This window comes from Cottoperca gobio, chromosome 22, assembly GCF_900634415.1.
Source record: "Cottoperca gobio chromosome 22, fCotGob3.1, whole genome shotgun sequence".
Taxonomy (NCBI): Eukaryota; Metazoa; Chordata; class Actinopteri; order Perciformes; family Bovichtidae; genus Cottoperca; species Cottoperca gobio.
Window position 1 is genome coordinate 822416 of NC_041376.1, and position 23220 is coordinate 845635.

Genomic DNA, 23220 nt, shown 5'->3' on the forward strand with positions numbered 1-23220 from the left:
CAACTGGGGCAGAGAGCTCTCTGTGACTGGGCGAGGTAGACTAAACACAAACTGTCTGCAGAGTGTGTGTGTGTGTGTGTGTGTGTGTGTGTGTGTGTTGTAGTCTGGCTGTTAACTCACTTTGTTAAGAAGAAATGGCAGCTGAAATAGAGCTGAGAGAATGTGAGTAATCCTGCACACACAGATTTAGCCTCCATTTCCTCATGCGTGTGTGTGTGTGTGTGTGTGTGTGTGTGTTCAAAAGTAAGGAAGATAAAATCTGTGTGTGTGTCCTTGTATTGTTGCCAGGCAGATACCGTGCTCCACATGGCTCACCTCTGACATCAGTGTTTCCTCCTGCCGCCAGTTTCTCCCCAGCGACTCAAGGCAAGACCGCCCGCCCAGATACACTTTACACACTTGAAACACACTCTTACCATATCGCTTCTACCGTTAACCGCCCTTTTTTCTCCTCCCTGCCCCTCTATTGTATTTTTACTGAGGCAGTGAGCCGAGGCTATTTGTGGGCTATTATGACAGCCACATGTAAACACTCATCACTCTCACTGGCGTCTGCCAAATCCTGCAGAGTGGAGCCAGGCCACTGCAGCAGTGCTGCACTGTTCACTCTCATTACGTGGGACTCTTCTTTTTCTTATCAAAGAAAGGTTTGCATGTTTCAGTGTGATGGAAAAGAAGGTGTCGCCAGCTTCACCCCCCCCCCCCCCCCCCAACACAAACTGTCCCCTGGGTTTGAATTCATGATGTTAACCATGATACAGTCTGAGTTTATTATGTACGCCTCGCTCAGAGTAATGCAACACAGCAGTCCTGCAGTAAATCCTACAGTCATGAAGGTGAATGATGTTGCTGGTGCAGGTGTTTCTATCATGTTGTATCCTATCATAGTGAAGAGTCCAGATTTAAATGGTGTTTTTCACAGTATATCTTTATTGCTCACTTCATAATGCAGGTTTACTTCATAAAACATAATAACAATGCACCATAGATCAGTATGATATTGCAGCTGAGCACCATCGTCAGTTGTTGCACTGAACACCTGGATCAAATAATAAGTTTCAAAAAATCGCAAACAATTTCCAGGTAAGTTCGGTATTTCATAAGGTATCACTTCATTGCTACAAAGTTCACACATTCACTCGACCATTTATCAAATAAAATGTCCGTACACCTGATTGTGACTGTGTCGTGCTGACGCAGGTGAACCTGAAGGATTGCGGCTCACAGTTTGAATTGTTTGCAGATATTTTCTCCCCCAGTCTGATTTTGCATTAGTCCATATCAATAACATTAGGCAGTTAACCACTTTGTTCAGAGAACCATCTCTCTGCTCTCCACCAGCCTTCTTCACGCTTCTCTCTCCAGCTGCTTGATGTCAAAGGTCATCAAAACAGCCATGTCGCTGGACTCTCCCGAGGTGGCGGCCAGTTTCAGTTGTTGGAGCCCGTTTCCACTTAAAACCTCGCCCTCCCAGACTCTGCTCTTATTCATCTTCAGATCAGTTCGCGTCTCTCCCACCACGCTTACCCTCTGGGCCCCGGGGACCCTCACCCTGAAGCGGACCCATGAGAGGGGCTCCAGCAGACCCACACGGGGCTCAAAGAGCACGTAGCCTTTCCTCCAGGCTGCGTAGACGCAGGGGAACGGAGGCCCCGGCTGATCACAGCTGTTCCTCAGAACAAAGTCACACATGGGGCTGAAATCTCCACCAGGGGGGATCTTAGCATACAGGCCCAGTCGATACACCCCGGCATCAGGCAGGCTGACGCTCACCGTCACCTTGCTGTCAGTGTATGTGCAGAAGAGGTGGCGTGACAGCGGGATGGCTGCTGTTTGGGTCTCTTCTCTGCTCAGCACAGTGTGAAGCTCGAGGTCCCGCTGGTTGTGGAAGGTGAGGTTACACTTGCCTTGCTGGGTGCTCACCACAGCTGTCGTGTGGCTGAATTTGGACAACCCTGCCTCGACTGTGCGGGTCCCCGGCCCACACACTGAGCCCAGGTTAGGAGGGTACAGCTCATTCGGACTGACCACCTTCCCTTTGCAGTGCAACAGGAAGTTTGCAGCATTCTGAAACTTGACTTCTGTTTTCTCATAGTCTCGCACAAACACTGACAGCCGGTAGAAGCCACGCATGGGGCACAGGACGTGACAGGTCAGGACATCCTGTTGAATCTGAGTAGCCAGGCAGCGCTTGGCTACAGCAGCTTCCAGCCCCGGGTGGACCAGTTCACACAGCACCATCAGAGGCCTGGACGTCTTTAACGCCAACTCAAAGACCCCTTCTTCCACCTCCGCAGCCTTGCTGTCCTGGCTGCTGCCTGCAACGCCCAGAGATCCTGCAACAGGCTGGAGGCCCCAAGACAAGAAGGGGTTCTCTGGGATCTCCTCCATGGCCCTGGGGATGGGACACTGGACTGTGAAGGAGCAGACCCAAATCAGAGGTGTGGTGGCTGTTTCAGGTCTGGCAAACACCTTCACGTCATACGCGCCACTGGCAGGCGGCAGGAGCGTCAGCTTCATGCTCCGATGGGAGACTGTTAGGAGGCCAAAGGACGAGTTGCTGGAATCTTTCTGCTCTCGAGCGCCACAATGGAGAAGGTCCTGGTGCTGAGTCATCTCGTAGGTAAAGGTTGCTGGCCTGGAGAAGCCAAGGGACACGTTTGCCTCGCCATCATCTGAGAAGGTAGTCAGAAGTGAATTTTAAGACCATATCAAGTAGTTGAGTACCAAGTAATTAAAACAAAAACTAAATAACCTGCATAAAATCTAATTTGGTGCATAAAACAGGACGATTAATACATTTGCATCCAGTGCAAAATGGACAGAACTGACCTGTGACGATGTGAAAGTAATGAGGCTGAATCAGCCTGAGCCCCATAGTGAAGAAGGCTGACGTCTTGAAGACCCTCCTCCCAAATTCCTCCAGGGAGATGGGCGTGTCCAGGAGCTGCCATTTCTCCTCATCGGGGAAGTGCGATTCTACGAACTCCTCGGGTTCCGTTAGGAAGTAGAAATCATCAAACCTTGGAGGCGACAGATGGAGACGACAGACTGGTGTGAAACCCGCTGCTGGTTTCGTGTGTATGATGATAAACAAAATGATGCTAATCAAACCTTTTGACGAAGCTTTCATGTTCCATATCTACTCGTCCTGCTCCCCAACAGGCGTCCAATGGGAACCACTGTCCTTCCAGAAGCACAGAGTTCCACAGGTGATCAGATTTCACATTCTCCAGGCTCTGGCCCTGAAGGTACCCGATGCCCTTACTGTGGCCCGGCACTTCTTGGCACACAATGCCCACCTCTCTGTAAACACAAGCCAAACACAGCAAGCCTTTTGTGTTGCATCCCGTGTCCTGAAGCTCAAGGTCAAGGTCAAGGTCTTAAATCAAATTAATTCCTTGCACATTCTGGAAATGTCTATGTTGAACTCAGAAGGCGCCAAGGATGCCGAACGCAGCACAATACTAAGTGACTGCACGTGTCTGTTTGGTTTTAGTGAGCCACATGAAGGTAAGAGATGAAACACTAGTCTTTACAAACGAACAGCTGTTATCTGTGGCTACAGTCTCAGACGTGTGAGGCCATCCTCAGTGTCTAACTTATTGTTGTGTTCACCTGCACATCTCCAAACAGAGGCTGGAGTAGCCGCAGCAAACACCCCGACCGGCCGCTATCACCTCCTCCGGGGAGCTCAGCTTCTCTGAGCGGCCAAGGTACCCACTCACATCATACTCTGTGAAGATGACAACCAGTAAATATAGCACCTGCTCCAGGCCTGTCATGATAACTACTTGTGTTTGACGATATCGTGTCCCAGAAATATCATTTTAAGACCATTACATGATATAATGATAATATGAGGTTTGAACAAAATGTAAATAACTCAAATGAAACCACACAACCAAAACAATGAATACAATGGACTCTTGTGCTCTTTATAAAGTCTGTGCGTTGGGGAAACCCTGCTGTTTATGAGACATGAGACGTTCCTATGGAAACACGGGGCCAGCACACATGATCAGCGTAATGTCCATATATCAAACGGTAAGTCGATAACATGATTATGGTAATGGCAGCAGGCCTAACCCTCTCTTAAACATAGATTAACTGTCATGAATTTCATAAAGTGGTATATTACACAACACTAGGATTTATATGCAAGTATATATAGTTCAGTAATATACCCACCGATGTTGTGGCACAGCCAGACCCAGATGGCACGAAGCCTCTCCAGCTCATTCCTGGCTCCTTGTGTGATGCTCTTCACTATTGTCTTCACATCATACACACACTTCTCCTTCAGCTGCAACACACAAAGCATTTCCTGTCACATATATATGTGTGTGTTTATAGGTAATTAGTCTTATATTTAATGAATTAATAAACGTTAGGTATCCAGAGATTGGAGTCTGTGTGTTTTCAGATTGAGCCAGCGTCAAACACGTGCGTTGAGCTCATCCGGGCTCAACGCACGTGAGCGCTGCGCTGTTTGTTAGAGTTGTATTGTCGTAGATTCTACCAACAGAGCTCAGGAACACAAATACTCTTCTCTTTAGTGGCTTTGTCTTGGTTTACTGAGTTCGCTTTGGTTCTGCTGCAGATGTCCTCTTATTTAAAGGGACAGTTCACCCCGAAATCAGAAATACATATTTTTCCTCTTCCCCTGCTGTGCTATTTATAAATGTTGTGCTGTGAGTTGCAGGAGTGTCAGAGATATCGTCTGCCTCCTCTTGGATATAAAGGCACTACACTTGAAAAACTCACAGCAATGTCTCTTTACAGAACTCATTACCCGGGTACTGGAGATCAGTTTTATGCAGAGACTATTTTCTTTCATCTGAAGTACACCTGCCAGCCGTAAGGAAGCGTGCATCTACTCATGTTCCAACATGAAACCGCTCACAACAAGGTTGATTATCTGGAGTAACTTTCTGGAAAGACACATTTATTCTTTGAGCACCACGATCCAAAGATGTAGATGAATAAACAGCACTACATGTAAATAATATGATTGTGTTGTTCTGCGTAGCTTCACAGGTTAAAGATTCTGAAGTGATCGTCGTGGCAGATCTGCACAAAGAAATGTTAGCACTTCCAATAGTATGTTTACAGCAGGATGTGATGTGTAAGCGTTGTCACCTCGGCTCCGGCCCTGATGGCGTGTGAATCGACCCTGTGGAAGACCTCAGAGTTGGTGAAGAGGTCCTTTCGACGCCTCCTCTTCCCCGCCGCCACAGGGCGTGGTGACGCCCTCTGTCCCAGGTGTGCTTTCGGTTTCAGGTGCCTGTTGTACTCCGCCTCTGTCCTCACTGCGCTCTTCTTCACCACGGTGATGGTCCTGGCCGCGCTCTCGGACGACAGCTGTCTCTTCGCCGCAGGACGCTGATCTTCACTTTCAACTGTCAGATTCTGGAACACGCTCTGCCTGCAGACCAGAGCACTCTGGGAGGCTCCAGCACAGACCAGGACCTGGACAGGTGCCTTGTCTCCCACAGGAGCAGCTTTTGGACTCTCCTTGTGCACCAGAGCTCCTATAACAGCAACAGAGCCTGCTTCACTTAAGATTCGATTCCCCTGGAGGTTAAGAAGCTCCAGGGCCTTCACCTGCACGCTTCCCTTCTGGGTCACCTCATCTTGCTGAGAAAGCCGTGCAGCACAGGAGAAGGGGAAGGAGAACTTCTGAATTGCAACGTTAGCCGACATTATGCTGGAAGCATGGCGTCCTAACCAAAAGAAGGTACATGATGTTCACAAGACGGTAGCCATTTGACCTATTTCTAGCTAATGTTCCTCAACCTGTGAGCAGGTAGAGCTTACAATCAGACACATTGCTCATAAGTGTGAAGCAGAAGGTATATCCATACAGTACATTCTGTGTAAGACAGTGATGAATTGGCAATTATATCATGTCTATTCATGACCAGAAATGAACGCAAAGGTTGGACTCATTAGTCACTGTCACAGCTAACAGCGCAAAGAAAGTCAAAGCCTTTACCAGATTAGTATGACCTTATAACTTCCTGTATGTGATGAACCTGCAGATTGATGTCCGCATTCAGCATGTTTTAGAAATGAGCGACATGTGTGAACACACTGGTCAACATATTTTTGATTTGAAATTTAGTAATCTGTTGAAAAATGACTTTACAGCAGGCTGGCACAGTGACCGTCACCCCGATGACCTGGGTTGGCAAGTATCTGCCCGGCTCAAGTGTCCTTCAGCGAGCCTCTAGGTCCTATCAGGTCTGTGCACACTATGCTGCAGCTGACCCAGACCTCTGACCATCCTAGAGTGCCACCAAAGTGGAGGTGCCAAAGGATATCATAAGGCATCACCTCTCATGTTGGAGTACACACAAGTGCAATAACAAAAATAAAATCTTCTTTATCAGACAAGTTGTAATTTCCCTCCAAAAACAGCTGACACTTTGTTCAGTGGTCATAACTCTTTAAAAGTTAGATTCACGCTCACAAAAGTGAAGGTGGGTAAAGCCAGTCTCGTTAGGTTTAACTGTCGCTACTTCTCTAAAAGTCGCCGAGGCTTTTACTTACCGAGATGATTTAAAATGCCTGCTGGATGTTTGCTGAGTGTCGGGCAGAGATGTTTCCACTGTGTGTTCTCAGTGGTCCCCAGTTGCAGGGGGAGGCTTATATACCCTCCCAGTGGCCTGCCAGCACAGGCCCCAGAATAACAGGCCTAAAAATACTACAAAGCAGTTAAGACCAGCCAATAGAGTAAGCCCCAACTGAGGAGTGTGACGTCTTTGTGTGTGTATTTGTAAGTGTGTGTGCTTTACAGATGTATGTTCTGATGTGCGCTGTACATGCATTGGATATTCACTGCATACACACTGCAGCATATCAGATCACATGAGCAAGTGTGAATGTTTTTTAATGTGTCAGGTTTTATGTCGGCTTGTGTCCGTATGGATGGTGAATGCGTGCGTTGATGAGCGGCGGGGAAGTTGGCGCACGAGCACGTGAGATTAAGGGGTCGGATTCAGCGAAGAGTTGGCCGTTCACAGGGTTTATGAGGGGTCCGCGTGGCCTCTGATGACACTCAGTCCCCCCTGTTTCTGTCATGCACAATTTACCTCATTTCAGTTGCATGTAGCAAAGCGTCAGTCTGAATGTATGCGGATCACTTTAGTACATTAGACATGGACAAAGGAGATCTTGTGAGACGTGCACATTCAAATAAAAGTCAAAACGTTTAATTAAACAGGCCAGCATCACATGCAATGTCTCACAAATATTTACAGACTTCCAACCTCTACAGTTCCCAACACAGCCCAAGATACAAACACACGTTTCAAACTGCAATTTATGGGGGCTGTTAACACAACACTACATATTACTGCTTCATAAAGTTGATATGGTGAAATGATTAGCAAACATTGTTCTATGGAGTACAACGCTCGGTGGAGGACTCGTTAACGCTGCTCAATGCTTCGCTATGTTCACCAGGTTGTTGCTAACTTTGTATATCTGCTGGGCAGGTGGTGTACAGCTGGTTAAAGCACTCATATTGCTCAAAACAGGCTCTCAAAAACAATGAGCTGAAACAAGCTAGAACATAAACCCTGCAGAGCTGGGTGATAATTCTCTGTGGGATCATCAATATGATGCACATTACATTTGCAAAATATTGATTATAGTTTGGGGTTTTAGCTGCACAGTTGTGCAATAGGAGATGCAAATGTGGTCAAACAGATTTACAAACAGATTTAACGTGCAGGAAAGTTGTAAACACAAGTGGTTTAAAACCCAACAAGAAATAATATAACATAAATACTGCAGGAAGTGTAAGCAGTCCTTGGACCTAGCTTTTTGCCAAGTTGAAGCACCACACAAATGAAGAGAAAGGAGGAGAACTTGTTGGGTGATCACCCCACAGATACAGTATTACATAACACTGCCATATGTTGGTGTTGATGTTGACGCGTGGGCACGGTGGAGGGACAGCCACCTCCGCCGGTGGTGGATCCTGAGCCAGCTGACTGTGAAACCGCGGAGTAATAATGCCATCTGGAACAGCTGTCATCCAAGGAATCTCGCTCTGGCTTATTAGGGAAAGCAGAGGAACAGTGGGGGGGGGGGGATTCTCTCCAACTCAGAGAGGTGAAACACACTGAGGGGAGATGTGAAGCATTGATATGGCAGAGAAATGAAAAGGAAATCACTGCAGGCTGAAAGGAGGAATGTTAATGTACTTCCAGGCATTAGTGAATTTCTTATAGTGAGAAAATATTTCAGTCCCTTTTGGGTTCCTGAGATCTGTGGTTTATTCTAATTCAGCAAACGTTCGTTCTATTTAACCATCAGACAACGATCACCTGTCAAGTTACACCCGTTTTCAGTACATTGGTCACAAAATTCACATCCAAATCTTTGCTCCTCCATCCATCCATCCATCGTCTACCGCTATAAATGTTTAAATACGTATTATTTTGAGACCAGTTCCACTTGTGTAAGTACTTATCTGTGTAATTTAACAGAATAAAATGTCACTCACGGTGCTGTTCTACCTCGCCCCACTTCGCCACAATGAGAACTAACTCCATGTCTACTGAACAACCTCCATCTGCAGAGGAGGACAGTGGGATGTTGTTGAAGTAAAAGCAAGTAAGTGGATCTTGAGTTATTTGTTTTTGGCAAAAAATAACTTTTACACTGAACTTATCCATTTAGTTTCAAGCTCATTTTACTTGCAATTTGGACGAATAACACAAATAAAGGCAGGAAATGAATCAAAAGTGTTGGGAAACCATGTTTGCACCATGAGGTGGTTCTAGGTGTGTACATCATGAGGTGGTGTTCTAGGTGTGTGCATCATGAGGTGGTGTTCTAGGTGTGTGCATCATGAGGTGGTTCTATGTGTGAGCATCATGAGGTCATGTTCTAGGTGTGTGCATGATGAGGTGGTTCTAGGTGTGTGCACCATGAGGTGGTTCTATGTGTGTGCATCATGAGGTCATGTTCTAGGTGTGTGCATCATGAGGTGGTTCTAGGTGTGTGCATCATGAGGTGGTTCTATGTGTGTGCATCATGAGGTCATGTTCTAGGTGTGTGCATGATGAGGTGGTTCTAGGTGTGTGCACCATGAGGTCGTGTTCTATGTGTGTGCATCATGAGGTGGTTCTAGGTGTGTGCATCATGAGGTGGTTCTATGTGTGAGCATCAGGAGGTGGTTCTAGGTGTGTGCACCATGAGGTGGTGTTCTAGGTGTGTGCACCATGAGGTGGTTCTAGGTGTGTGCATCATGAGGTGGTGTTCTAGGTGTGTGGACCATGAGGTCGTGTTCTAGGTGTGTGCATCATGAGGTGGTGTTCTAGGTGTGTGGACCATGAGGTCGTGTTCTAGGTGTGTGCATCATGAGGTGGTTCTAGGTGTGTGCATCATGAGGTGGTTCTATGTGTGAGCACCATGAGGTGGTTCTAGGTGTGTGCACCACAGTAACTACATCCATCTTCACCATGTTTGCTTCTCTGACTGGAGGCACAAACAGTTTCCTTGAGATCTAAGGGACCAGCTTGGTTTATATTCTTCAAACACATCACAAACATATTTTGGCTTTCGGCTGTTATGTGATTTAGAAACTCGCAGAAGCACTCGCTGGCGTAATGTCCTCAGCTGTCTCGCTTCTCGTTATTGTAGCAGCAGCAGTCAAAATGTGTAGCGGGTGTCTTTTTAAGAAGATCAAGAACAAGAGCGCATGGCACCCTGCTGGAGAGGAAGACATGAACGAGTTTCTCTAAATCTCACGTGGACATGAGACGTCTGATTCTCGCTATTTTTAGATGATAAAAAGCTGATTTACTCATCACTGTGGCAGCGCTTTGTTGATGCAGCAGCTGGAGCTACAATCTGAGTCCATTAAAACAGAACCATTTCCAACTTGGACTTTAGTTTTTATAGCAAGTTGTAATAAAAAAAATGAGAAAGTTGCAGAGATACAAGCTGTATAGTGCAACGTTTATGAATGCATGTTGTATAAAGCACATCCACCTGGAGAGTTCTTTGCATGAAATAATTAAAGAACCCATGTGAGTATCCAAACTTACCTGCAAGAGCCAAGAACCCGCAGCACTCAGCTGATAGCAGTTTCCCCCAGGTTCAACAGCTGGTGAACGCAGCTTACAAAACAGCATAATCTGGACAGCTGGCCTCTGTAATAATGGATGGGTTATAGATTGTAATATTAATGCATTGTTTAAAAACAAAAGGTAAGGCCTGTGGTACTGTATAGTAATTCTGGATTCTTTGGAAATAGTTTGGGTATATTTCTCATAGAAGATTATAACATTACCCTGCCTTAAGTTGTGTACTATGTTGTGCCTATAGCCCACAGACGTGTATCAGTTGTCCACACTGTGAATAACGGGTATAAAGGGGGCTGAAATATGACATCATCTGGAGTGTTGTACAATACACATCAGTAATAGCCAAGTCAAAATAGTATCTTAATTATAGCTTTCAAATAGTTAATGTTTAATACCACAGTGATGCATATAAACAACTACTTTTACGACAAGTGTTGTGCTGGCTGGAATAGTGTGTATTATTATATTATATTTATATTTATATATTATTATATATCACTATATATATATATATATATATACTATTAGATATATATATATATAATATATATATACTATATATATAGATATATATATCCTATTATAGTATATATAATATATACTCATGTATCTATTGCTCTATATATACTATAATATCTCAATACTATATATACTACTATATATATATATATATATACTATTATATATATATAATAGATTACTAAGGTATAATATATATATATATAGTAGGGTTTTATAGAATAGTAGGGTGTAGATAGATAGAGATAAGATATCTATTAGATATAGATAGTAGATAGTACTATTAGAGAAGATACTAGGATGAGATAGATACCTAGGAGAGAGAGTAGAAGAGGAGATAGAGAGAGAGAGAAGAGAGATATAATGGGTATAGATAAGAGAGAGATATACTAGGAGAGAGATAGTCTATAGAGAAAAGAGGAGAGAGATAGAGAGAGAGTATAAGACGATGAGAGATAGATATACACGAGGAGAATAGAGAGGAGAAGAGATCTAGACGAGAGAGATAGAGAGAGAGAGAGAGAGAGAGAGAGTAAGAGATTAGAGAGAGAGAGAGAGATAGAGAGAGAGATAGAGAGAGAGATAGAAGATGAGAGAGATAGAGAGAGGAGAGTATAAGAGGAGGGGGTAGATAGAGATACTCTACTCTATCAGAGATAGAATAGAGACTATGATATATCTCTATCCTAGTAGATATATAGATAGAATATACTCTAGATCTAGAGATATATAATAGATAGTAGAGACTAGGAGAATATGAGAAGTAGTAGAATAGATAGAGAAGTAGAGAGAGAGAAGAGGTGGAGAGAGATAGCTAGATAGGATAGAAGGAGGGTATAGGAGAGAGTAGGGTAGAGAGATACACATAGTATGAGAATAGAGAGATAGGATATAGGATTATAGAGATATATATATACACGATTATATAGATATATATATATAGAGACACTATTATAGATATAGTTATATATCTATCTAATATATATATAGATACCATATTAGATATAGATATAGATATATATAGATATATATATTATATATACACTATTATACATATATATATATATATATATATATATATATATATATATATATATATATATATATATATAACAAGCGAGCGGTGGGCGTGGTCGCTCGTTCAGGCACTCGGCGGGCGCGTGCTGTCAGCAACACCTGATGCGCGGCGTTGATTACTTAATGATACTATCGTGACTTTTTTAAATTTAAATGTAGCTACCGGACAAAACATACACATCTGTTGTTGTTTTTAAAATAATTTCCTTTGAAGTAAAAGAAAGCTGGAAGATATTCTGACGCTTTCAAAAAACCGGGGACGTTATGAAAACTGTTAAGGACGATGGAGAGGTGACGGGGGTGAATCGATTTACGAGAGGTAAGATGCATTTTACTTTATTTTAAGTTAATGCTAACACAGGTAAACTGTCGTGACATTTATGGTTTAGTAGTGACAACTGTGTTTTGTTTTCCTTAACTCTTTAAAAAAATATTTCATGTTGCAAACTACTGAACTAACAAACTACTTTTCATGCATAATGGCATCTAATAATGTCAGCTACAGAGCTAGTTAAACTGCATTGTGTGTGCATGTGTGTGAGAGGGAGTAAGAGAGATTAATACAGATGGAGAGAGAGAGTCTTCTTAATTAAATGGGACACACCAACTGCACCAGAGGAGGGCCAATTATCTAAAGAGGACAATTAGGCGGAGTGGATACCAGACTAAAGAAACAGCTTCCGTTATGTAGTTTGACTTACTTAGCAGTGTTTTTGGTAGTAATTATGCACCAGTTTAAGTGCTGTAGGAAACCTGCCAACTACAATATCCACTGTACTGTCCGACACAACAGATACAGAAGATTTATCATGACATATTGCAGCTTTGATGCATTTCACATCGGCTTTGCAAACCCTACAGGTCAACTCATGTATCATTGCATTGACATCTTTGCGTGTTTTCACCCAAGACATGTGTCAGGAGATGTGTCAGGAGTACAGCAGAACCCATTATGTATTGATAGAGGAAATGTTGAAGACACAAGTAGAGTAAACAGTGTCACTGGTGCCAAAACACTTGTAAACAAGCAGCTTTAAATGGAACAAACAGTGAAATGTGGCACCTTGGAAAACGTCTTGCTTTCCAATGTTTGCAGCCTGGTCTCTTGAGATATATGAAACAGTAAGATGCCAAAAATAATGTAACCCAATGACCCTTTAGGAGAAGGGTAATGACTTATCTGAATTCAGACGACACAAAACAAGACATTGTTCACGATGTTCTTACATTTGACAGATTGAGTTCGGTTAATAAGAAATAATCAGTATTTAATGGATACTGTTGGCAGTTTTAGAAATAAAGGAAGTGTTCTAGAAAGCATGCACAAAGCTGTTTGATGTACGACAGTCACTTCACACTGTAGGCTTTCAGTAGGCAGATATCTTTCTTCCTTTACTTCTCGCTTCCTGCATCAAAATGAAATCAAGGTGCTTGTAATTGGAACACTTCACAGAAAGACACGCTATTAGCCTTTTGAACCTTACTTTGCCTTATCTTGTATTTTTAATTGCTTGTTGCAGAGCAGAGGCTTTAAAGCCTTGAATCCTTGCAAAGTTCAGAGCCTCTCTTCGTGTGACCTTGAATTTCCCCAAAACAAGCAATTTTTTTTGTTCAAATCATCCGGTGTCTATTGTGTAACTCTCTGTCTTAACCAGGATTACCTCCTTTTTATGTGCCATTCGGCCGGCACTTTCATCCCTGAGCTGAGCTCCTCGTGGATTTCAGAGTGCATACATGTTGTTTTGTTCCGGTGGGAGTCGAGCTTCTATCTCTGACGCTGTCAACGCCACGCTCTACATGTTGACCCACCCAGGAGGATACACCATGACCCTGTTAGTATCGTACAGCACGCATAAGAAGTGTCGGGGTCAAACCATATGGGTTGTTAGTGGTTCATTACATTTTGAAAAGGACTTCACGGCTATCTGATATTCTCTATAGGATACAGTATCTTTAAAACCTTACAATTATCAGTGTGCAACTTTTACTTCCCATTGTTTATCACTCTCCTTTTATACCTTTTGTTTTATAGAATTGGCTTCTGTGCAGATCCTATGACTTCTAGTTATGTGGAAATAATAAAAAAGGATAAATATATTTATATAATATATTATGTTTTTCCGAGGGACTAAAACATTATGTAATTGCATTTAGACTTGGGCTGCATAGAAATATGCAATATATGTATATATAATTATTTATTTAATTAATTTTATATATATATATATATATATATATATATATATATATATATATATATATATATATATATATATATATATATATATATATATATATATATTTAATTATATATATATATATATATATATATTTAATTATATATATATATATATATATATATATATATATATATATATATATATATATACATACATATTTAATTTTATATATATATATATATATATATATATATATATATAATTATTTAATTAATTAAAGTGTAATCAGTTCTGCTTTTCTGATGCAGCTAAAATACAACAAATTGCTTGTGGAATAAAAAAAAAAAAATGTATTTCAACATTTTGTTATTGAACAAATGTAACATTGAACTAAACATTATTTAAAAAAATATATTACATTTTAAAGTGTAGTTTTCTACAGAAAAAAATTACATTAAAATGACAATAGGACACCATCTTTGCATGTACAACAACTAATTGATTCATCAAGGAAATAATCGGCAGATTCATTAATAAAAAGACAGTTTAGTTTTTTCCACGAGGACAGATTTGGCCCAGAGTAACCTAGCAACATAGTTGAACTTTTAAGCCAGACAATATTAGAGGCATGTACACAAAGAAGCTTTTCATTTTTCAAAATGTTTTTCAAGCTGAGGTTTCCCTGGAGAAAAATGTTCATGTGGGTATTAGTCAGTAGCTAACCCAAGGTTTTTAATCTATTCAGTATTTAGTGTTTTGTCCTTATTGATATAAAGCAACACATATTATATTGTTAGTGTTTTCTGTGCAGCAGGAGCTCACTTTACCTTCTCCGCCTCCTCTGCCCGTCTTAAATAACGGTGATGTGTTCATGCACACGTGGGAATTTGGTTCACGGTGTTAATTGTTTGTTAAGTGTCATTTATTATTCGTCTGGCAGGACTGCAGTAGATTCAAGTAGCTACTGGTGAAGACATTAATCAATCAGCTCCGACACAGAGACTCACTTAGCTTCCAGCGCCCTCCGTCGCTTTTAGAAACACTTGTTAAACAGATGCATCGTCGTGTCTGGGGTAAACTGGTATAGGCTTAATATGAACTTTAACTTTACGCATATAAAGATGCACATAATATAAGGACGACAGAATCTTATGCAACAAGTCTGAGAAAGATGCAACAAACTAAAGCCTTGTGCAACTAATGTAAGACAAAAAGACTTGTCAGTGAACACACAGCAGCTATTTTACACTACAGTTCATTGAGCCGACGCTTTTGTCCAAAGCGACGTACAAAAAGTGCAAACAGTCATAGAGATACAACTCCGAACACCAAGAATCTTGTAAGTACATCAGCTTCAAACAGGTACAATCGTATAAGTGAACACTGTCTTCAAATAAGCCAGTTTGAAGTGCAACATACAGAAACAATAGAATACAAATTCAACTATTAGCTACAAATAAGCCAAAACAATACAAGTGCAACAAACAAAGAACAGTTATTTAGTTTTCTTCATGGGTCGAGGTGCAGTCGACACAGGTGAGTTCAGTCTGCAGGTGTGAAGACTGTCTGCTGTCCTCACATCACTGGGGAGGTCGTTCCACCATGTTGGAGCCAGGATAACAAACAGGCGGTTTTATTTGAGGGGAATCTGGGTCCCACTCGCAGTGAGGGAGCGGCGAGCCGATTGGTCGACGCAGAGCAAAGTGAACATGGTTCGACCATGGCCTGGATGTAAGAAGGGGCTGATCCATTCACAGCACGGTGGACCAGCACCAACGTCTTGAAGCAAATCCGGGCCCCACTGGTAGTCAGTGAAGGGAGCGGAGAAGCGGTGCATTGTGGGAGAACTTGGGTAGATTGGAGACCAGTCGGGGTGCTGTATTCTGGATGAGCTGTAGAGGTCGAATGGCACATGTAGGCAGTCCAGCGAGGAGGGAGTTGCAGGAGTCGTGAGATGACAAGAGCCTGAACAAGAACCTGCGTCGCCTTCTGGGTCAGTAGGGGACGTATTGATGCTGACGGCATGATGGATTCTGCTTATAGGTCCGATACTTTATCCATTTCCTTGTTGATTCCTGATCAATTTACAGTTTGGGAAACAAAGTACCCCAACACCAGTTTACAGCGTCGAGGCAGCTGCTCTTATGGCCGGAGACGACGTGTTTCGTCCGTCTGTCCATCTCACTCTCGTGAACGCGATATCTCAGGAAAGCTTTGAGGGAATTTCTTCCAATTTGGCACAAATGTCCATTTGGACTCGAGGGTGAACTGATTAGATTTTGGTGGTCAGAGTTCAGAGTCACTGTGACCTCACACATAACTCATTTATATGCTAATTGTGACAATTTCACCCAAATGTCTAATTCTAATAAGATAAAATGATGACATTTTGGAAACTTATGGATGTAAACTGACAACCACAAGAGCATCATGTAAATATTCTCTACCATTAGTTCAATCGACCAATTCCCATAATGCAGTGCAAGTATTTGTAGTGGTGTATGTGCTGCAGTGAGCACAGCAGGACGCCACACACACAGCAGAGACATCACATTTGAATATCTCGGAGTAACTGACTCCTCCGGTCACCTTGATCTGGAAGGCGAATGTCAACCTGTTAATAAAAAGACATTCACAAGTCTGCTGTTTATATATTTATATATAAAATGAATTAAATGTAAACTTTAAATGTTGTGGGGACGAGTCAGGAGCGTGCACTAAGCCAGAGTTCATTCCCTCTGTAGATTTAACTTTGGTTCTTTCTATGATTTATTGCACGTTTGCACGCACTGACCAACGGTTTTTACATGTACAGTCGAGAAAAGAATCAGCAGAATAAACGATCAGAATAGTCGTCAGTTACAGCCTTAGATTATATGCAATTATTATTCTAATTATATTATTAGGCATTACTGCTCACATGTACAGTATTCCAACACAGTGGCACTTAAGTCTGTCTGAATGCACAGATAAGCACAACGTTAATATAGGTTTACAATACTGGCACACTGATGAAATTGAGCATGCATTTTGTTTGTAATTTTCCTCTGTGTTTGTGCGTGTGTGTGGTGTTGTGTGTGTGTGTGACACATTTTGTTATTCTCCTTGGCAAGCGGCACTTGGCCAGCATCTGAAAACGGACAATGCAAAGGCAGGAGCCAGTCAGGAGAGGAAATCCCACCCAGCGTTTGTCCACTAGCTGTGTCTTTTCCTGCTCGCAGCACAAGACAACGAGGTGCCCTCTGCAGTTTATTGCAGCGTTTTTAATGCGCTCTGTAGGTGCACAGAATTTAAAATCTCGCTGCAGAGTGACACGCTCTCTACAAGCAAAGGCTTCTTTCCAAAAAGGAGGCAGCTTAATCTATTTTCATAAAAGAGACATGCACTCTTGCAAAAGAAATATTAATAGCAGCGCAGAGTAGGAGCCTGTAGTCTTGAGAAAATGAAACACTTCTGCAGATTCTGAATGATGAACAGCAGGAAATTATAGAAGAGATGGGAAGTGATTTCAAAATTAATTCTTTAACCACATATCTGATAAAGAGAGTAGCACATGCAGGATTATTACCAGTACTATTGGAATTACCATGACTATTAATCTACAATAATTAAAAAATGTTGTTAAGGATGGAGTGAAATATGCCTACCACTTACTCATGTCCATTATAGAAGTTTGTACAAAAGTATTTGACAATATCTTACGATAACAAGCGTCTTAGTGCCAATTTAAATGAAGTTTAAACATGTAAATCAGATTTCCAGAGGCAGCTCACCACCATGAAGTGTTAGAGTAGTGTTTGTCGGCTCCTCTTGTAACAGAGAGCGATGGCAGGAGGATCCACGTTGCTGATTTGTCCGTTTCACTAACGCACTTGAAAGTGTGTCTGTCAGCATTGCTTCCCCATCAGGGCGTTAGGAAATGTAAAGACAACAAACATTTCCTGTGTGTGTGTGTGTGTGTGTGTGTGTGTGTGTGTGTGTGTGTGTGTGTGTGTCACACTGAGCAGGGATAACATGGAGGGGAAACTGGAGGTCAAAGCTCATGGCTGCTATCTTCAATTCAATGCCGCTTTAATCTGCACATTTCTTTATCTGACCGAGCTCAGATCAGACAAGCTTCATTGAGATAGCCAGTCTGTATTTATTTAAGCTGTGCACTATACTCACTATGCACTCGCAGTATTTAGCTTTAAAGAAATAATACCAGAGAAGAAAAGCAAGAATATAAATGGTATATTTTGCCATACCTACATTAGTGTACCTGCTTGGAGCCTCTGTGTCTTCCAGCAGAGGGCAGTGTGTATGTGTCTCTTGCTCACTGAACAACATCATTTATCCTGTTAGGTATGCTTGTGATTATAATCAAGATATTTCACTTAGAACAATCCTACATCTTTATCTGCATTGCTGTGAGTGAGTGTTGCACGTCTTCAGACCATACGTATGTTATGTAAATTGAGTGAGAATTATCATTTCTTCAGCCTCCAATATGCAAATTCTACGTAAGCAATTAGTATTTTATTTGCATCAGGGAGACATTTATCCTTTCTTTTGTCATTTCTTCCCCTTTTCTCCGCTGCTGACTTTGTTTCCCCTTAGGGATTACTAAAGTCCTTTTTTATTTGAACCATATGAAGAATATTTATGTGGCCGAGAGGTTTGAGAAGTGTGACCGGAGGGTTGGTAGTTCAAATCTGGGAAGCCTGTGGGAAGAGCTAAAGAGTAAATAAGAACCAGTCATGTGCCCTTGAGCAAGCGACACTGTTGCATGCCGTAGCTGTTGCATGTGGATGAATGTGTGCCGTGAGCAAAGACGTGCAGAAAAATGTGTGTGTGCTGTCAGCCTTCCCCCGTTTTTAGATGAGGGTTGAAACCTCCCCACTACGCTTGCTGCACATTTTACATCTCAGGCAGTTATGTCATGCAAGGTTTCCAGGACAGCTTACTCTAAGTGAGCAAGTGGGATTTACTGTGTGGCACTTTGCTCGGGCACTTGTTGTCGAGGATTGATCCTGTCATACTCGAGGCCGCCCTGGTTTCCATTACTTTGATGCCAAACACGCGAGTTAACCAGAAGAAAACACACTGGTGTTGGTTAACTTATTGTGCAAATGAGAGGGAGCCCACATCGGTGCGTTGCAGGACCTTTTCAGTACTGACTGCTTTGTATATATATATATATATATATATAATATATACATACACCCCAGTTGTGCTCATACCATGTACACATAATAAAATCTTCTTGCTTTTGTCGTAGGAATCCACTTTCCTGATTACAAGTGCTGCCTTGCTTTGTTTTTTCTTAAATGTATTGACTTTAAAAGTGCAATAAAAACATTTCCTGAATATTTAAACTCTTCTACTGTTTCAGCAGGCTGATCATTAATCCAGACAGGTGGAAAATAATGACAGGCATTGTGGTGACTCACAATAATAAGCTCCCTACTTGTGTTATTAAAAAAGGCTTCATGCAACTCTGTAAGCTCTGCAATGTGATGGAAATGTATACAAGGCCAACTACCAGCATGTCATGAGCAATAGGCTGCGTTAGTCCATCGATTTATGTTACATAAACATAAACACCGACCGATACAGTTCATGTGGGTGACAGGAAGTTGCCTGTAATGATTCTGTTTAGAGTTGTTTTGCAGAAATGAGCTGCTGCGTGAGCACGTTTCCTGTCTAGTGTTTGTTGTGGTGACTGGACAATGGAAGGTCAAAGAGCACGTCTACACCAAACCCTCTCCTGCCCACAGTGTGACAGGGAGAGCTTACGCCACAAGAAGTTAGTGTAGTATTTTCCTTAGAGGTATAATATGTAATACTTCCGCTTTAAAATGTCTAAAAAACGACTGGACCTATGTTATACGTTTTGTTGAATTGTGTGCAAACTGTCGGCGCCGATTTATGTTCCTGCCAGTGGGTGCTCTGCACGTATATACGTATTTGGAAAAAAGGAGTCAAATGCACTGTGACTGAGACATTGCTGCTGTAGTACAGCCATAAAACTATATATAGGCTGCAAGGGGCTCGCCTGTGTACAAGGCTAATAAGTGATAATAGGCTTTCCAACATTGGAACACGTGCAAAGAAAGTAAAACACCTTGAATTAACCATCAATGCATAACGTTAGGCCCACACAGCTACTAAATATTACAAGTTAAATGAGTTTTTCACTCACTGTTGCTGTTACTTCTTTACAATATGCCGGGCAGTGTATGCTGGGGGAGAGTTAGCTATCAAATCAATGCACATTTGGCCCTGACTTTACACTGGCACACGTGGATGCTCGGCACACTTGGTTGTGCACTTACATTATCCAAAAAACACATTTGAATTAAGGAACTGATGCGTTTAATGTGCGCACCTATAATGTCCTCGTACCCTCTCTGTGCATCAGCGTTGTGGTTCTCTGCATTTTTAAGCCACATTTTTACGATGTACTTTTACATTTTTGGTTGTTTTTAATCGGATGAAGGATTTTAATTATCGGACGTCTGGATCTTAAGTTTTTAGAGAAACTAGCGGAGCAAACGTTAGCTGCAGCCGAACAGCATCAGAGACACACATGTTTAATTCAGACGCACTGATTTAGGTTCATCTTACAGAATTCAGACTAAACTACCAGTGCGATGAAGCTACCCACCTCACATGCATATAGTATGTTGAATTATGTGTGTCGTTATATCGCTGCACTGATGTGTGTGTTCACCTGTGTCATCTCAGTTACATTGAGACGTTTTTGCCGGAGAGAACATAATCAAATTCTTCTTCTACAAATTAAATCTGTAGCTAGTTTGTGACCTGAAATATGCCCTCATCCCCTTGGCAATACTTACAGCTCTGCACTGAACGCTGCTGCACACACACACACACACACACACACACACACACACACACACACACACACACACACACACACACACACACACACACACACACACACTCACACTCACACTCACACACACCCTACAGTGGGAATTGTGGGAGGGTATATTCTGATAGCTCCTGCAGTGATGTGTGGGGGCAGCAGAGTAACAAGAACCAGCTGCTCCCCTCATCCTCCTCCTCTTCCTCTTCTTTCTTCTCCTCCTCCTCTCCATCATCTTTCTCCTCCTCCTGTTTCCTTCTTCTTTCTTTTCTCCTCTTTTACTGTTACTGTGATTATAAGTGTGTCTCTCTCTTCCTGTGCCAGAATACAGCACAAACAACATCATCAACAAAGACGACGCTGAAGAAAAAGATATAACCAGACACACAGAAAACACTGAGCACAAGTTTACAGACACACACAGCAACAGGAAGACGAGCCAGACGCCTACACATAGACAGAAAGACGAGATAGATACCTACACATGCAGACGCAGACACTGAGGTGTAGTTAAAACATATGCACACGCAGACAGGCCCACACACTCGCTGCTAATGAAGGTTGTTCCCAGTCAAAACGAGGGAGCAGGATTCCCTCACTGATTAATGACTCATTGAGGCAATAGCTGTCGCTGTTTGTGCATCATTGCTTGCTATGCTGTATTACCATTAGTACTACACTCCTGCAGACGCAGCTACCTTAGGAGCCCCATGGATTTAAAATCACCAAGTGAAAAGTCTTAACAGTGGTGCAGAGGCATGTTGGCATCCTAATGAGTTGTACGCCACATTCTGACATCTGGCACAAGGACAAAAGGACACGCATGCACTGCAGCAGCACAGTCCTGCGTAATACTGGACTACACATCACTTAAATCACATCATATATATAGCATATAGCAGACCTATACTCAACAGGGCTGCATACTGCGTAGTAGAATAGATAGCAACACGATCATATTTGCATTTGTGCTCGGAAACGTCAATTATATATATTTGTGACCTAAACTGTAGAGGAAAATGACAGACCCTGTGAGGACTGGTTGAAGAAAACAACATGCAACAACTCTGTGGACACTGTTTAGGATATGTCAAAGGTAACAGTTGTTCATGTGTGTCCATATATGTTCAGCAACACAACGTTAAACCCTCGCAGCTCATGTAAACTGGATTGTCTTTGGACAAACAACTTCCAGAGTTTATCTCTCCTCCGGTGCTGCATCATGCACCTAACCGTTCACAGCTAAAGTTGACTAGTATTGCTGAAATTGTGTCTAATGTAGCATAAACTGTATATGCAAACAGTGTCACAGCTGCTAGCCTGCTGCTAACTCGTATCCCTAACTGACCGGAGCAGCCACACAACCCTGAGAATCAAACTGAGCATGAATCGTACATCAACTCAAACATATCTGCAAAAGACTTCATGTTTAATACGGCAAAGATTCCAGAACATGTAGGTGGACAGAAATGAATCTGTTGAATATCGTTGCTCTCGTTGGATCGTTGGTCATTAGACTGTGCCGCCTTCGGCTTTAGGAAATGGTGATGGATATTTTTTTTTTACTGTTTTCAGAATCAGAAATACTTTATTTATCCCCCGGGGGAGATTGGATTTTGTAACAGTTGCTCCATTTTAGAATTAAAAAAATATATTTAAATTTATATAAACATGGAGTTAAAGTTAAAGTAAAAATGTGCACATTGTTCTAGAATATATATTTATATTTATATTAAATATATATATTTATATTCATATTAAATATATATATTTATATTAAATATATATATATATATATATATTTATATTAATTATATATATATATATTTATATTAATTATATATTTAATATATTAAATATATATATTAAATATATTTTATATATTTAACAATAAATATGCAAACATATTTATAATTTATAATATATACAGCAGTGTAAAATATAAACAATGATACTGTGTGTAATAAAGGTTATATAGTTTAAGTATAGTCCGTATTGCACAGTTTAGAATAATAAATATGGGTTTCATACACCAAACAATTAATAGATGAGAAAATAATGAATGAAGATAATTGTTAGTTGTAAGAAAACAATGCTGTTTGGTGTATTTCATTCATTCCTCTTTGCCCTCCAGTCTGTCCAGCGCACATTAAATGTTTCTGTAAAAAACACACACTACTGTGTTGACACACTGTACAGCTCTGTTTGCGTTGTGGGACTCGTTGTGAAACCTGTTGGTGTCAAGCTCCGGCTCTGCTGTTTAGAAAAGGTGTACACCGCAGGTACGTGGTTCATCTGAACTACGGTGGAGTGTTGACTTTGTCCTCTTCTAACCATAGATTCCCATGGGAAACGTTTACGTCAACGTTTTCTTTGAGACCTCCTGAATGCAGGTTGAACCTTTTTAATGTGCAACCTATCACACACACACACTCACTTGCATTTCTTGATTTCTCTGTCCTCC

The 23220-nt window shown here is 41.7% G+C and overlaps 2 protein-coding genes and 1 long non-coding RNA gene across 3 annotated transcripts in view; 2 read left to right on the plus strand and 1 right to left on the minus strand.

The window, feature by feature from the left end:
• Positions 1-923: 923 nt before the first annotated feature.
• ky (kyphoscoliosis peptidase) lies at positions 924-6612 on the minus strand. Its single transcript, XM_029459968.1, has 7 exons — positions 6556-6612; positions 5143-5726; positions 4192-4306; positions 3619-3736; positions 3115-3306; positions 2833-3023; positions 924-2675 (listed from the first exon to the last, which is right to left on the minus strand). The coding sequence occupies exons 2-7, from the start codon at positions 5704-5706 to the stop codon at positions 1348-1350; spliced, it is 2508 nt and encodes an 835-aa protein (XP_029315828.1). The 5' UTR covers positions 5707-5726; positions 6556-6612; the 3' UTR covers positions 924-1347.
• On the plus strand, positions 3006-6344 carry LOC115027010 (uncharacterized). Its single transcript, XR_003834349.1, has 4 exons — positions 3006-3716; positions 3947-4047; positions 4786-5740; positions 6154-6344. It is a non-coding gene; the product is annotated as an uncharacterized LOC115027010 (long non-coding RNA).
• Positions 6613-11785: 5173 nt separating the features above from the next.
• Positions 11786-23220, plus strand: part of slc4a11 (solute carrier family 4 member 11) — an 85296-nt gene continuing 73861 nt past the window's right edge. Inside the window, exon 1 of the mRNA XM_029460484.1 lies at positions 11786-12021. Coding sequence (XP_029316344.1) covers positions 11967-12021 — 55 coding nt within the window. The 5' untranslated portion in view covers positions 11786-11966. The remainder of the gene's footprint in view (positions 12022-23220) is intronic.